General features: G+C 46.0%; 1 protein-coding gene across 3 annotated transcripts in view; it reads right to left on the reverse strand.

Moving 5' to 3' along the window:
* The window catches only part of D2HGDH (D-2-hydroxyglutarate dehydrogenase), a 29,357-nt gene extending 18,290 nt beyond the window's left edge, over positions 1 to 11,067 (reverse strand). For 2 of the 3 annotated variants that reach the window (XM_024214363.2, XM_024214362.2), the window contains exons 1-5: positions 10,949 to 11,067; positions 8,066 to 8,475; positions 5,800 to 5,857; positions 2,783 to 2,922; positions 674 to 867 (exon numbers count right to left, since the gene is read on the reverse strand). In XM_024214363.2, coding sequence (XP_024070131.1) covers positions 674 to 867; positions 2,783 to 2,922; positions 5,800 to 5,857; positions 8,066 to 8,468 — 795 coding nt within the window. In that variant the 5' untranslated portion in view covers positions 8,469 to 8,475; positions 10,949 to 11,067. Of the gene's footprint in view, positions 1 to 673; positions 868 to 2,782; positions 2,923 to 5,799; positions 5,858 to 8,065; positions 8,476 to 10,948 lie in introns of those variants that run through there. The other variant, XM_024214364.2, reaches the window with a different exon arrangement.
* Between the last annotated feature and the right edge of the window lie 4,144 nt (positions 11,068 to 15,211).

Here is a 15,211-nt window from a genome sequence, read left to right on the forward strand (position 1 = left end):
AGGCCTGGGCTGGGGGAGGGGCTCTTCTCCCCGGCAGCTCCGGCAGGCCTGGACTGGGGGAGGGGCGCCTCTCCCCGCCTGTACAGCCCTTGATAGCCTGCAGCGCAGCCACACACCTTACAGGGAACTTAGCTCTGAACTCTCTCCAATTTGTTCACATCTCTCTTAAAGTGTGAGCCTACAACTGGACACACAGTACTCCAGCTGAGGCCTCACCAGTGCTGAATAGAGCAGGACAACTATTTCCCCTGTCTTACATACCACACTCCTGTTAATATACCCTAGAATTACATTAGCCTTTTTCACAACTGCATCACACTGTTAACTCGTATGCAATTAGTGATCCACTATAACCCCTGATTCTATTCAGCCGTACTACCACCTAGCTAGTTATGCCCTATTTTGTAGTTGTGCATTTGATTTTTCCTTCCTAAGTGTAGTACTTTGTACTTCTCTTTATTAAACTTCATCTTGTTGATTTCTGACCAATTCTCTCATTTGTCAAGGTTAATTTGAATTTTAATCCCACCCTTCAAAGTGCTTGCAACCCCTCCCAGCTTGGTGTCATGATGTACATTTCTAGAACAACAGGAATATAAAAACAGGATGGCAGCAGGATACAGGATGGAAAATAGTTCAGATACAGAAAGCAGCTACAAGACACTCATCTTACCACTTCCAGTCCCAGAACTGTCCCTCGAAGAGAGCCGTACCTCAACAGCCTCAGGCCGCCTGCATTTGTTGCCACATTACCACCAATGTGACAGCTGCCCTTGGCTCCAAGGTCAAGTGGCATGATGAAGTCCAGCTCCTCAAGATACTGGTTCAGGTTCTCTAAAATACAGCCAGCCTGGCAAACAAGGATTCCTGAAACACAAGAATCAAGCTACAATTTGACACACAGAAATGGTCTCCTAAAGATGCCGGACAACTGTAAGCAACTAGGACCTTCCCTTTCTCCAAAACTTCTACCCTGATGGTACAATTCAAATCCAAAACAACTCTTCTCATGGCTCTATCTCCCTCCTACTGAAGTCTATGGGAGTTTTGACACTGACTTCAGGAGGAGAAAGCCCTGGATTGGTATCTGGAACACAGGGGTGTGACGGGTTGGATCACAGAAACCCCCTTGGAAGCTGCCATCCAATGTGCCAAGACTACCCCTGCTTCTGTTTTCCCTGCCAGTTCAGGACTCCAGCACCCTGTCTTGCTGAGCCTGACACTCCTGTCTGGCTCCAGACACAGACCCAGGGTCTGAATCACTTGTCCCAAAGCTGCAAGTTTACCTAAAAACAGCTTACAGTAGTGTGCTTGTCTTTAGCACTCAGATGCTCAACTCCCAATGGGGTCTAAAAACAGATAAATCCGTTTTACCCTGCATAAAGCTTATGCAGGGCAAACTCATAAATTGTTCGCCCTCTATAACACTGATAGAGAGATATGCACAGTTGTTTGCTCCCTCAGGTATTAATACATACTCTGAGTAAATTACTAAATAAAAGGTGATTTTATTAAATACAGACAGTAGGATTTAAGTGGTTCAAAGTAGTAACAGACAGAACAAAGTAAATCACCAAGCAAAATAAAATAAAATGCGCAAATCTATGCCTAATCAAACTGAATACAGATAATCTCACCCTCAGAAATGCTTCAGTAAGCTTTTTCTCAGACTGGACACCTTCCAGGCCTGGGCACAATTCTTTCCCCTGGTACAGCTCTTGTTCCAGCTCAGGTGGTAGCTAGGAGATTCTTCATGATGGCTCCTCTCCTCCCTTTGTTCTGTTCCACCCCTTTATATATCTTTTGCATAAGGCGGGAACCCTTTGTCCCTCTGGGTTTCCACCCCCCCTCACTGGAAAAGCACCAGGTTAAAGATGGATTCCAGTTCAGGTGACATGATCACATGTCACTGCAAGACTTCATTACTCATTTGCCAGCACACACATATACAGGGAGACTCACAGGTAAACACAGTCATCTGCAGACAATGGTCCTTGTTAATGGGAGTCATCAAGATTCCAAATCATCATTAATGGCCCACACTTTACATAATTACAATAGGCCCTCAGAGTTACATTTTATATTTCTAGTTTTAGATACAAGAGTGGTACATTTATACAAATCAGATGATCATACTCAGTAGATTATAAGCTTTGTAATGATACCTTATAAGAGACCTTTTGCATGAAGCATATCCCAGTTACGTTACATTCACTTATTACCATATTTTCTCTAAAACTATCCCAGTTACATTATATTGACTTATTATCAAGTTTTTATAAAACCATATAGACTGCACGTCACAAGGGGTACCAAATATTTTTCTCCCTTTAATTTTCCCTTACCTCAATTTTTTAAGAACTTAAATGTTCAAATCAACCAAAGGTTTTCTCATTCCCCAAGTCCAACCACATATGCATACTTTTCCCATTTCTCTCCTCCACAAATGCCAGTGCAGACTGGCCATAAACCTGGCAGATCCTTTCTTCAATACCACTGTAATTTATGTCCTACCCTTTACTATCAGATCCAGATAGTATCCCATCTGGATTTCTTAAACAGATACTGGAATGAGTGCAGGTACTCCTCTCCCTTCCCTCAGTCTCCATGTACTATCAGAAACAACATCAGAAGAATCCTGGATTCAGGAAGCCCCTGCTGCCTCCTCGTGGTGCTGCTGGTCTGAATCCCTGCTGATACTATACTAAGCACCTCTCAGAAGGAGGGCAGCTTTCAGAGGACTAAAAGATGAGCCCTTTTACATTAGAAGAAATATATTTACCAGACACATTGTTGAAGCTGATGACCTGGTTCATTAGAGCTGTGGAGATAATAATCTCATCAAAGACAGGAACGCTGCCCCCCACAAGGCCAGTGTTACCTCCCTGGGGGTTTACTGCCAACTTCCTTTTGTTACAATACCTGAAAGGGAACACATTGTTCAACAGTCACACTGCTCAGAGCCATGCCCCACTTCCCTTCTTCATGCCTCTGGGAGATTTGTTCTCACATGCACACATGCAGTTGGATGAATCGGTTGTCCTCATTAAAGCTAATTGTTTCAGTCCTAAAAGCTGAATTTGAGATGAATGGCCAGTTTCAGATAGAGAGTGAGAAAGCACAAATCCTGCTGATGCCAATAGGCCTTGGATAAAGGAATCTAAATGTAGGACCATCCCTCTTTTTGCAGTTTCAGTTGTACAATACAATATTTTTACTTCAAACAGAAAATAATTGTTCACGTGACTGCCTTTGTTAGCACATCTTTATCACGCTGCTGTGTGTTCTTTCCACCTCATTGCATGGGATTTTGGTTTCTTTGGTTTTGCTGGGGCTCCTGGGTCCCTCAGCGCAGCGGTGTGTGGGAGCTCCAGGGTCCCCCTGCCTGTGGGACTGGGCAGCAGCAGGGAGTTCCCCCGCCGCCGGGCAACTGCAGCGTCTGTCGGCCACCCGCCACCCGCTGGGCAGCTGCGGGGAGTTCCCCCGCCATGCGAAATGGTTGGGCAGCTGCGGGATCCCCCCACCAGGGTGAGGGCTGGGAGCTGTGGGGGCGGGGCTGGCTGGGAGCTCCAGCCCCAGGTTAGAAAATGTCACAAAGGTCTATGGAAGTCACGGAATCCGTGATTTCCGTGAACTCATCGTAGCCTTATTTATAGAGAACTATGGGTGCATGCAGGGCATCTTACAGAACAAGTAAAAAGACAGGTCTCTGCCCCACAGAGTTTACAATCGAATTCCAAAATTGAAGTCTAAGTTAATTCCCTGCTTAGACCTCATACACATGCACAGGGTGGAGGATTAAGGAAGGACTAAGAACAGAAGGCCAATTCAGGCTCTTAGAGGGAATACAAGATACTATCAGGAACAGCTGTTTACTAGCAAGGGGCCTTCAAGAAGGTAAAGTGCCACAATCAGTTCTTACAGAGCTGGGATGCATCTCAGGATAAGTACTATCTAGTTATGTGAAAATATTTTTAGTTTCTCTTGTTGTAACTAATGCACTTTAAAAATCTCCTCTAAAACCTTTTAGAACTAGGAAAATATGCTGTTCTTTTGTTGCTGAACCAAGAGACATCCTGAATCCTGCAAGTTCCAGTTGTATTAAGTGTACAAAGCTGCAGTGTACTAGGAAATATTTCATAAATGCAGACCTTGATGGTAGAAGGTTTTAGGATCACTTTACACTTCGTTGTAACACACCTGGTATTGGGTTCATACACTGTTGTAAAATGTGATCAACCTTTAATTGTCTGAACCACCAAGTGGTGAGCCTGTGTACTGCTGCTAAATTAGGGCTCGATTCTACACCCAGTGACACCGAGGGGAGTATTGTCATTGACTTCAATGGATACAGGATCAGACCTTCAGGTTCAGGAGCTCTTTGAAGCTGGGATCAGGCCCAAGGTTTCTCTCATAGGATCCTTTACTCTCACAGATCTTGGGAGACAGACCTGTCCTCGCTTACAGACAACCCCCCAACCTAAAGCAAATACTCACCAGCAACCACACATCACTGAACAAAAACACTGACCCAGGAACCTATCCTTGTAACAAAGCCCGATGCCAACTCTGTCCACATATCTATTCAAGTGACATCATCACAGGGCCTAATCACATCAGCCATACCATCAGGGGCTCGTTCACCTGCACATCTACCAATGTGATATATGCCATCATGTGCCAGCAATGCCCCTCTGCCATGTACATTGGCCAAACCGGACAGTCTCTACGCAAAAGAATTAATGGACACAAATCTGACATCAGGAATCATAATACTCAAAAACCAGTGGGAGAACACTTTAACCTGTCTGGTCATTCAATGACAGACCTGCGGGTGGCTATCTTACAACAGAAAAACTTCAAAAACAGACTCCAACGAGAGACTGCTGAGCTGGAATTGATATGCAAACTAGATACGATCAACTCAGGATTGAATAAGGACTGGGAATGGCTGAGCCATTACAAACATTGAATCTATCTCCCCTTGTAAGTATTCTCACACTTCTTATCAAACTGTCTGTACTGAGCTATCTTGATTATCACTTCAAAAGTTTTTTTCTCTTACTTAATTGGCCTCTCAGAGTTGGTAAGACAACTCCCACCTGTTCATGCTCTCTGTATGTGTGTATATATATCTCCTCAATATGTTTCACTCTATATGCATCCGAAGAAGTGGGCTGTAGCCCACGAAAGCTTATGCTCTAATAAATTTGTTAGTCTCTAAGGTGCCACAAGTACTCCTGTTCTTTTTGAGGATTTATTTTGAATCTCTTATTTTATTTTCCTTTTGTTCTCCTAATCTCCTTTGGCTATTTCTCTCCTTCAGCCTGAGCCTGTTGTGACCTTCTGAGGGTTGTCCCTTTCTGCTACTGGCACTGTTTCCAATTAGGTCAGTTCAGTAGAGCAGAGAAATCACTAATGATGAGACGTCGCCCCCTACACACACACCCCCACACACTACTACTAAGGATTTTCTAATCAGGACCACAGGTGTGTGGATCTGAGGAGCCAGATGTTTCCCATTTGGCATTTATAACATTTGTTAGTTGTTCTCAGTGATCACATTGCTAGTTAGGAACCCATTACTTTCCCTAACCATCTGAAAGCTCTCTTGGTCTAGCTTTCACAGTTAGACTGGATTTTGCTCATTCATACACATTACCTGGTTTCTTGATTAAATCTGGTAGCAATGTCAAATGATATAATGAGGAAGTTGTTAGAGTAGAGCAAAGACAGAATTCAGAGATAGCAAAATAGAAGCACTAAGTAGCAAAGATCAGTTAAAAAGATGTAAATTACCTGAGAATCTCAGATACCTCTGCTGCTGTCCGTGGCCTCAGTAACATCTTACTGCAGCCTGCAATGAAAGCAAGGTATGGTAAAATCAATCTGAAGCAAAGATTGTGGCCAAAAAGAAAAACCCGACATCTTTTGGTATTTCTGACACTAGTGGCAACAGAATATGCCAGGGTCATCTGCACCATGAGCTTCAATTATGAGGTGAGGTTACTTGTTCCCTGGTCTAGCAGCACAGGGAAAATCATGGAAGAAACACGTTCCTGCAATGCTCCAATAGTAACCAAACTCAGTGATCAGAAATGACATTGATGGGCTGCAAAGGGAGCAGTGTCCTATAATAACAGGAATAATACTGGCTCTTATATAGCGCTTTTTATCTATAGCTCTCCAAGCACTTTACTAAAAAGGTAAGTATCATTATTCTCATTTTACAATTAGTCAGAATATGTTGCTATGGTGAGGACATGAGATGGTCAGAAAATAAAAGAGATTAAATGGCAATAGTTTTGGCAAATACCAGCTCTCATGTGATTGGAATTTTCCCCACAGAACTTGGATAACTGGCCAGATGTAATAATGGGTGACTTTCACCTCTCCCGGAAGTACTGTACACATAGTCTACCAGAAAAAGCAGGGTACCAAACTAGGTAAATCGTTGGTAGGGCCCTACCAAATTCACGGCCATCAAAAACGCATCACGGGCCGTGAAATCTGGTCTCCTTCCGTGAAATCTGGTCTTGTGTGTGCTTTTACCCTATACTATACAGATTTCACGGGGGGGAGACGAGTGTTTCTCAAATTGGGGGTCCTGACCCAAAAGGGAGTTGCTGGGGGTTGGAAGATTATTTTAGGGGGAGGGGGTCACAGTATTGCCACCCTTACTTCTGTGCTGCCTTCAGAGCTGAGTGGCCGCAGAGTGGCAGCTGTTGGCTGGGTGCCCAGCTCTGAAGGCAATGCCCTGCCAACAGCAGTGCAGAATAAGAGTGGCAATACCATACCATGCCACCCTTCTGCGCTGCAGCCTTTAGAGCTGGGAGGCCAGAGAGTGGCGGCTGCTGACTGAGGGCTCAGCGCTGCAGGCAGCAGAGCAGAAGAAGGGTGGCCATACCATACCATGCCATCCTTACTTCTGCGCTGCTGCTGATGGCAGCTCTGCCTTCAGAGTTGGGATCCCGACCAGCAGCCGCCACTCTCCAGCTGCCCAGCTCTGAAGGCAGCGCTGCCACCAGCAGCAGCACAGAAGTAAGGGTAGCAATACCGCAACACCCCCTACAATAATCTTGCAATACCCCCCCTCCAACTCCTTTTTGGGTCAGGATGCCTACAATTACAACACCGTTAAATTTTAGATTAAAATAGCTGAAATCATGAAACTTATGATTTTAAAAATCCTATGACCGTGAAATTGACCAAAATGGATCATGAATTTGCTAGGACCCTAATCATTGGTCTGCTCCACAGAGACAAATTTTAAATTTCCTAAATTAGCTCTGCTCAGTCGGGCGTTCTGCTTCACTGGCTTGGCATTGGCAACCATGGAAAACGTATGCCATTTTCCATGCTAAGAGAATAAATAAGTGGAGAGAAGAAAACTCCAATAACAATCACCTTCTAAAAAATAAGTCAGCTGTGTTGAAGACTGAAGAATCATACCCTACTGTAAGGTATTTTAACACCTTGTTCTAAATACTCACTGGGTCAGTGAGTTTAATGATGATACAAGGCAAGTACTTTATGGAGCTCTCACAAATCTACAGGCACTCTTGCATTTTTAGACTAATTTTTAGGGACAGCATCCAATAGCTCCATCTTTAGGATAATCAAAGAAAGATTTGACTATTTGAAGATTTCAAATGAACACACTTATTTTTAAGGTAGATATCATACTCTAAAAGAATCAATTAAAACATAATTGACTGCTTAGTGTATGAATTTCACTATAAAATGAACCATTTCAAAAGCAAGGTAAAACTTTGGGTATATCTAAACAAAAACATAATTTAACAGTTAACCAAAAGAGCTGATTGGGAAATATTTTTGTTCCAATGAAAAATTCTGACAAAAATGAGAGTTTTGACCAAAAAAATAGGAAAGTATTTTTTGAATGAAAAATTTCCACCAGCTCCAAACTTGATTTTGTAGGATTTGTATAAATAAGCAGCAGCACAAACTTGGCACCAGAGTTGATGTTTTTGCCTGCAGATTTTTCATGCTGCTAATCATGGTGAAAAGGGGGTAGGGTGTGTCAAAATGTTAAAACACCTACCTCGGACTGACTGCAGCCAGTCCACATTAAACGGTCTCAATTCATCTGGGTCTGTGATGACTCTACCAGGTATAAGGTGCTCAAAAAAAGCTAAATCACTATCAGAAACATGAGAGAAGGGCAGCCTCTGCACACCATACCGCTCACTAGTCAGCATCACTTCCTTGGGGCTGATGGAGGTTGTAGAGAGAGCTCCCTTGCCCAGTAGACTGGTGCCTGATAAGATGGGTGGCCTGGACACTGGTATCCTGTATAGCTCTGCTGGTTTCTTCTGCTTAAGTGTCCACTGAGCAGTAGCACTGGTCCACATTGCCAAGGGTCTCTTATGGCCGTTCATCTGCCATCTTGGTAGGGTCCAACAGCACCAAACCAAACGAAGCTGGACGAGAGAGGAAACTGTCATGGTTGCCCTGAAATGCAAACAGAGGATTAACACCCAGTTTTGATTCTTCCTGCTGCTCTCCAGGTCCTGTATGCATAAAAAACTAGATTTTTCAACTAACTGACTTGCTACTGTTCTTTATGGAGGCAGAACTATAGGGAAAACCTAGCTCCTGTAGGGAGTAAAAGGTCGTTCATATTTGCAGATAGGAGAGTTTCAGGATCATCATTATATTATTGTACACAATCAACCCATCTCTTACCTAGGAAAATCCAGACTGAAGTAGGATCATATATGGGAAGCAGAGGGAAACCAAAGCTTCTAGTATTACTGAAAATTCCCGATGAAATATACATGATATATCATGTCTTTCATTGAGAAATGCATGTATTATAATGTGCTGTAAAGGTCCTTCAAAACTGTTTTCACTGAAGGATAGAGCTTCATATTTAATACACCTACTCATGTGCTGCTTCCTGAGAACATACGCCCTCAGCCCTTATGCTGCACATGACATGACTGGTCTTTTTCACAAATTCTACCCATAGCTCAAGCCTGCTTTTCCCCTGCATCTTGCCCTTGAGAAGGTACTCATATATAAACTCCTGAAGCCTGATTCTCCACTCCAAGGCACAATGCAGTTGAGAATCAGACCCTTGTCTGTGTGTTTCCCATGACACTGGGTACATTTGCAAGAATCTATAAACTGGGATACTTATTACTCTGTAAGAATCCAAAGAACACATATCTGACCAATCAACACCATGTGGGGGCTGTCTAGGTAGAAATTACAATTCAGGTACCCCCCCCCCCAACAACAAGGAGCAGATGTTAACTACTCCAGTGACCAGTGAAAGGGTGTGGGTGTGGAAGAACTAAAGACTTAGTGCAAACTGATAAGTCAAACAAAGAAATCCTCTCTGCTTTCATTACCATTTTTTACGATAATAGTATTGAACACTGATTAAAATGTCAACCATCATCTTTCTTTGTACAATCAGCAAGTTTCAATAATATACTGGAGTGCTGGATGTGATGTGAATAAACCAGTGAAAGTGCTTGGATGCTCAGTGGAATAAGTAGATAGAATTATTGACTATATCTAATCAGTTTCAGAAGCAAGGTAAAACTTTGGTTATATATAAACAAAATTATTGCCTAGCTATCTGCCCCTTCTAGATCAAATAATAGGGCTTTTATAGGGAAATAGGACACATCAAGAGTATACTCATTTGTCTGTGGCATTTATTGCTGACAAGTTTGCATTCCTCCTCCCACTTCCAACATATAGCTAAATGCCCACAAGCCAATGTCAAAACGCAGCATTTACAAGGGGTCTGGCTCCACTGCCCACAGAAAACTCGTGAGAAAACAGAGTTCCTATGTTGATTCAGGCCCAATCAGCATGTACCACTGCCAATTATTGCCACATTATGCCCATATGGTTATGCTGAGAAAAGAACCCCCCAAAAAGTGAATGGTAATAGACAATGAATTGGACAGCAGGACAAAAATGTGTGTGGCACGTAACAGAATAAAATTAACAAGTTTGCTACTTTTTAAAACAAGGTTTAAACAGTAATATATATATATATATATATATATATATATAAAAAACCTGACCCATCTTCTATTCTACTTACTTTGGTGTGAATAAGAACCTGCTACTCCAGTAACTTTGCTACCAACCCTAAAGCATCTGTCTGCTCAGATACTCAGCCTTTCACACAGGACACACGAGGGGATTTTGGACAAGCTGAGCTTTCCCGTTGGGATCCGTATCTTCAGAGGCAGCTGTTTCAGGATGTGCCCAGCTGTCACTGGGAATCTCTTTTGTATGTGTGTTTGGAGAGATGGCAACATGGAGCATACAGGCGAGAAACACGTTCACGCTAAGAATCTCTCCTTTTTATTAAATAGTCACACGGGATACATTCTTATTTCCTACAGTGGAGTACTGCCACAGGTAGATACTCATTGCACTGGTCTACCATTTGGCAGGGACATGGCAGCAAGCATGCAGCTTGGCGTGCCAAGACAGGTGTTTGTGTGTGCTGTAGGGGAGTGTGTGTCGTGGGCAGCATTCCCAGCCAACCGGAGTGGACCCTGACTAACACACTGCCAAGACACTGGGAGGCAGAGGGAGCACTGCACACAGCCTCAGCGGGGGGGGGGGGGGGGGGGGGCACCCCGCCGGCCCGCGGGGGGGGGGGGGGGGGGGGGGGGGGGGAACGAACACTGCCAAGACATGGGGGGCGGGGTGCAGCACTGCACACTGCCTCACCGGCAGGGGACGACGACGACCACTGCCAAGACATTGGGGAAGATGGAGGACATTGCACACTGCCTCAGCGGGGGGCACGCTACACACTGCCAGGGCGTTGGGGGCCACACTGCAAGGGTGGCGGGGTGGGCCAGCAGCTGCTGCCCGCCCGGGGCTGTACCGGTAGTACGTCGCCCGCCCTTAGTGCTCGCGCGATGCCTGCCACTCGTTATATTACCGAGCCCGGGACTGCGGCCGCCTCGCCCTCCACGTCACACAAAGGCGCCCCCAGCCGCTTTGCGTCCAGCCGACCAGAATCCGGGCGCCTCCCGCGCGAAGTCCTCTGAGAACGTCCCTCCCCCCCGGCCGCCTCGTTAGAGTGGGAATCACGGGGCGGAGCCAGGAGTCAGAGCGAAGGGGGTGAGGCCCGGAGCTGTGACGCAAAGTGCTACAAATGCGCACAACTGCTTCAGCGCACCCCCTCCCCCAGGCATATACCGGGTGTCGGTAGGTGGGTGAAGGGGCAGAGGGTAGGTGGGTTTGACCGCCCCATCCAAGGTGCCACCTGATATATTGGGGTCCTACTGGTTCCACCCATTCTACCAGCCTGGGCTTCCTCCCCGTCCTGCTGCTACTGCCCTTAAGCCTCCTCTGGCGCACACACACAGGTAGGGCCACACTCAGCTACAGGCACAGACGGAGGTCATCTCTGTGTGAGAGGAGGAGGGTGCAACATGGGGGCCCCTCCTGATTCAGACTGAGAATGAAGGGCAATTGGCTAGTTATCTTAGGTGCATGTACACGAATGCAAGAAGCCTAGGAAACAAGCAGGAAGAATTGGAAGTCCTGTCACAGTCAAAGAACTATGATGTGATTGGAATAACAGACCTGGTGGGGTAACTCAAATGACTGGAGAACTGTCATGGATGAGTATAAACTGTTCGGGAAGGACAGGCAAGGGAGGAAAGGTCGAGGAGTTGTACTGTATGTAAGAGAGCAGTATGAAACTGCAGAAAAGCCTGTTGAGAGTCTGTGGGTTAAGTTTAGAAGCGAGAGCAACAAGAGTGATGTCGTGGTGGGTGTGTGCTATAGACCACCAGACCAGGAGGCTGAGATAGATGAGGCTTTTTTCGGACAATTAACTGAAGTTTGCTGAGCACAGACCCTGGTTCTAGTGGGGGACTTCAATCATCCTGACATCTGCTGGGAGAGCGATACAGCAGTGCACAGACAATCCAGGAAGTTTTTGGAGAGTGTTGGGGACAACTTCCCGGTACAACTACTGGAGGAACCAACCAGGGGCCACTCTCTGCTTACAAACAGGGAAGAATTGGTAGAGGAAGTAGAAGTGGGTGGCAGCCTGGGCAGTAGTGACCATGAGATGGTTGAGTTCAGGATCCTCACAAAAGGAAGAAAGGAGAGTAGCAAAATACGGACCCTGGACTTCCGAAAAGCAGACTTTGACTCCCTCAGGGAACTGATGGGCAGGATCGCCTGGGAGGCTAATATGAGGGTGGAAAGAGTCCAGGAAAGCTGACTGTATTTTAAAGAAGCCTTATTGAGGGCGCAGGAACAAACCATACCGATGTGCAGAAAGAATAGCAAATGTGGCAGGCAACCAGCTTGGCTTAACAGTGAAATCTTCGGTGAGCTTAAATGCAAAAAGGAAGCTTACAAGAAGTGGCAACTTGGTCAGATGAGTAGGGAGGAGTATAAAAATATTGCTTGAGCATGCCGGGGTGTAATCTGGAAGGCCAAAACACAACTGCAGTTGCAGCTAGCAAGGGATGTGAAGGATAACAAGAAGGGTTTCTACAGGTATGTTAGCAATGAGAAAAAGGTCAGGGAAAGTGTGGGACCCTTAATGAATGGGGGAGGCAACCTAGTGACAGATGATGTGGAAAAAGCTGAAGTACTCAATGCTTTTTTTGCCTCGGTCTTCACAGACAAGGTCAGCTCCCACACTGCTGTCCTGGGCAACACAGTATGGGGAGAAGGCAAGCAGCCCTCAGTGGTGGAAAAAGAGGTTAGGAGCTATTTAGAAAAGCTGGACATGCACAAGTCCATGGGTCCAGATCTAATGTATCCAAGGGTGCCAAGGGAATTGACTGATGTGATTGCAGAGCCATTGGCCATTATCTTTGAAAACTCGTGGCGATCGGGGGAGGTCCCTGACGATTGGAAAAAGGAAAATATAGTGCCCATCTTTAAAAAAGGGAAGAAGGAGAACCTGGGGAACTACAGAGGTCAGCCTCACCTCAGTCCCTGGCAAAATCATGGAGCAGGTCCTCAAGGAAACCATTTTAAAGCACTTGCAGGAGAGGAAGGTGATCAGGAACAGTCAACATGGATTCACCAAGGGCAAGTCATGCCTGACCAACCTGATTGCCTTCTATGTTGAGATAAGTGGCTCTGAATTGGAGGAAAGCAGTGGACGTGATATATCTTGACTTTAGCAAAGCTTTTGATACGGTCTCCCACAGTTTTCTTGCCAGCAAGTTAAAAAGGTATGGAGTGGGTGAATGGACTATAAGGTGGGGCACATGACTTATGAGGAGAGGCTGAGGGAACTGGTCTTACTTAGTCTGCAGAAGAGAGGAGTGAGGAGGGATTTGATAGCAGCCTTCAACTACCTGAAGGGGAGTTCTAAAGGGGATGGAGCTAGGCTGTTCTCAAAGGTGGCAGATGACAGAACAAGGAGCAATGGTCTCAAGTTGCAGTGGGGTAGGTCTAGGTTGGATATTAGGAAACACTATTTCACTAGGAGAGTGGTGAAGCACTAGAAAGGGTTACCTAGGGTGGTGGTGGAATCTCCATCCTTTAGAGGTTTTTAAGGCCCAGCTTGATAAAACCCTGGCTGGGATGATTTAGTTGGTGTTGGTCCTGCTTTGAGCAGGAGGTTGGACTAGGTGGCCTCCTGAGGTCTCTTCCAACCCTAATCTATGATTCACCCAGCACTCACGTGCACACAGGACCATCCCTAGGCATATACGGCTGCGGAGGGCACCCGGAACTTTGGGGCATGGCCTAGGCTGGCCACGGCTGGAATCCTCTCTTCTCTGGGGGTGCTGGGGGGCTTCTCCCTGCCCCCTTCCTCCTCAGCTGATTGGCTGAGGACTCCAGCCTCCAGCTCTGCTGACCCAGCCTCAGGGAGCCCAGAGTGGTGCTGCCTGCAGTGGAGTTCCTCCCTGGACCCTGCCTGCCTGCCTGCCTGCACTGCTCGGTCAGGACAGGAGGAGCGAAACTTCCATGTGAGTGGGGGGGAGGGGGTAACTTAAAGTGACAGTGCGCTCATTGTCTCTCAGACTTCCCTAACACACACACAAGACTGGCTCTCACACCCACATACACATACACTGCCTCTCACAGTCAGTCTCCCAATACAGATTGTCATAGAATATCAGGGTTGGAAGGGACCTCAGGAGGTCATCTAGTCCAACCCCCTGCTCAAAGCAGGACCAATCCCCAACTAAATCCCCAAATGGCCCCCTCAAGGATTGAGCTCACAACCTTGGGTTTAGCAGGCCAATGCTCAAACCACTGATCTCTCTTTCTGTCTCACACAGTCCCACCCCCCACACACATACACAGTGTCTCTCTCTGTAAGGATTTTTTAGGGAGCCTATCTGACCAGAAGACTTTGGGGACCTTACCGTATACCTCCCGCGGGGTCCCCCCTTAAGCCCATCTATCAGAGTTAGAATAAAAGAAACCACCAGATTGATATGAACTCACAACAACACTTTATTTACTAAAGGAGAAGGAAGGAAGGGGAGGGGGATGGACTAAGGACACTGGAGATTTGGAATATAAGCATACACATGCGCGCACACACACTCAATAAAGCAAAGATGTTTTTCTAGACAGGTAAGTAACCCTATTTCAGACCCACCCTATCCCTCTTTGCGTCATCTATGGGTGAGTGTCAGATCTAACTAACCAGATCTAGTCCGAGAGTGCACATCTGCTTCCCAAAAGAAAATAACTAATTAACCCCAAGATGACAACTTCGTTCAGTGAGTGGTTATTGGCCTGCAGTAGCCAATGTGGAAGCTATACCACATCACAGAGAGAGAGCTTTTTGAAACCTGAGCCCCAAGGATTCCAGCGCTCAAGAGCCCCTGGCCGCTCCCTTCGTTTGTTTATATAGAAACCGGTTACTTAGCAACAACTGATTCCCGCTCTTTTCGCTTTCCTGCCTTTTGCCCAGAATAGGGGAACAAGAAACTGTCACAACATGGAGGTCACCTTGTTCTTATCCAGACCAAGATGGCCACCTATTCAACAATGCCCTAAAATCCAACTGGGTGTGTGCCTTCCCCCAAGAATTTGGCAGGACTGTAATTAACATGTCTCTCTCACATGCCCTGGCTTTCTCTCACGCACACACACACGTATTATTATTGTTGTTATTACTGCTTGGTACTTCCTGTCAAAATGCTCGTGGTGAGCCAAGAATAGCTAGGGGTGAAGGAGGGCCGTGAGCTCTGGCAAGATGCAG

The sequence above is a fragment of the Terrapene carolina genome, unplaced genomic scaffold (genome assembly GCF_002925995.2).
Source record: "Terrapene carolina triunguis isolate 2854851 unplaced genomic scaffold, T_m_triunguis-2.0 Scaffold837, whole genome shotgun sequence".
Classification (NCBI taxonomy): Eukaryota; Metazoa; Chordata; order Testudines; family Emydidae; genus Terrapene; species Terrapene triunguis.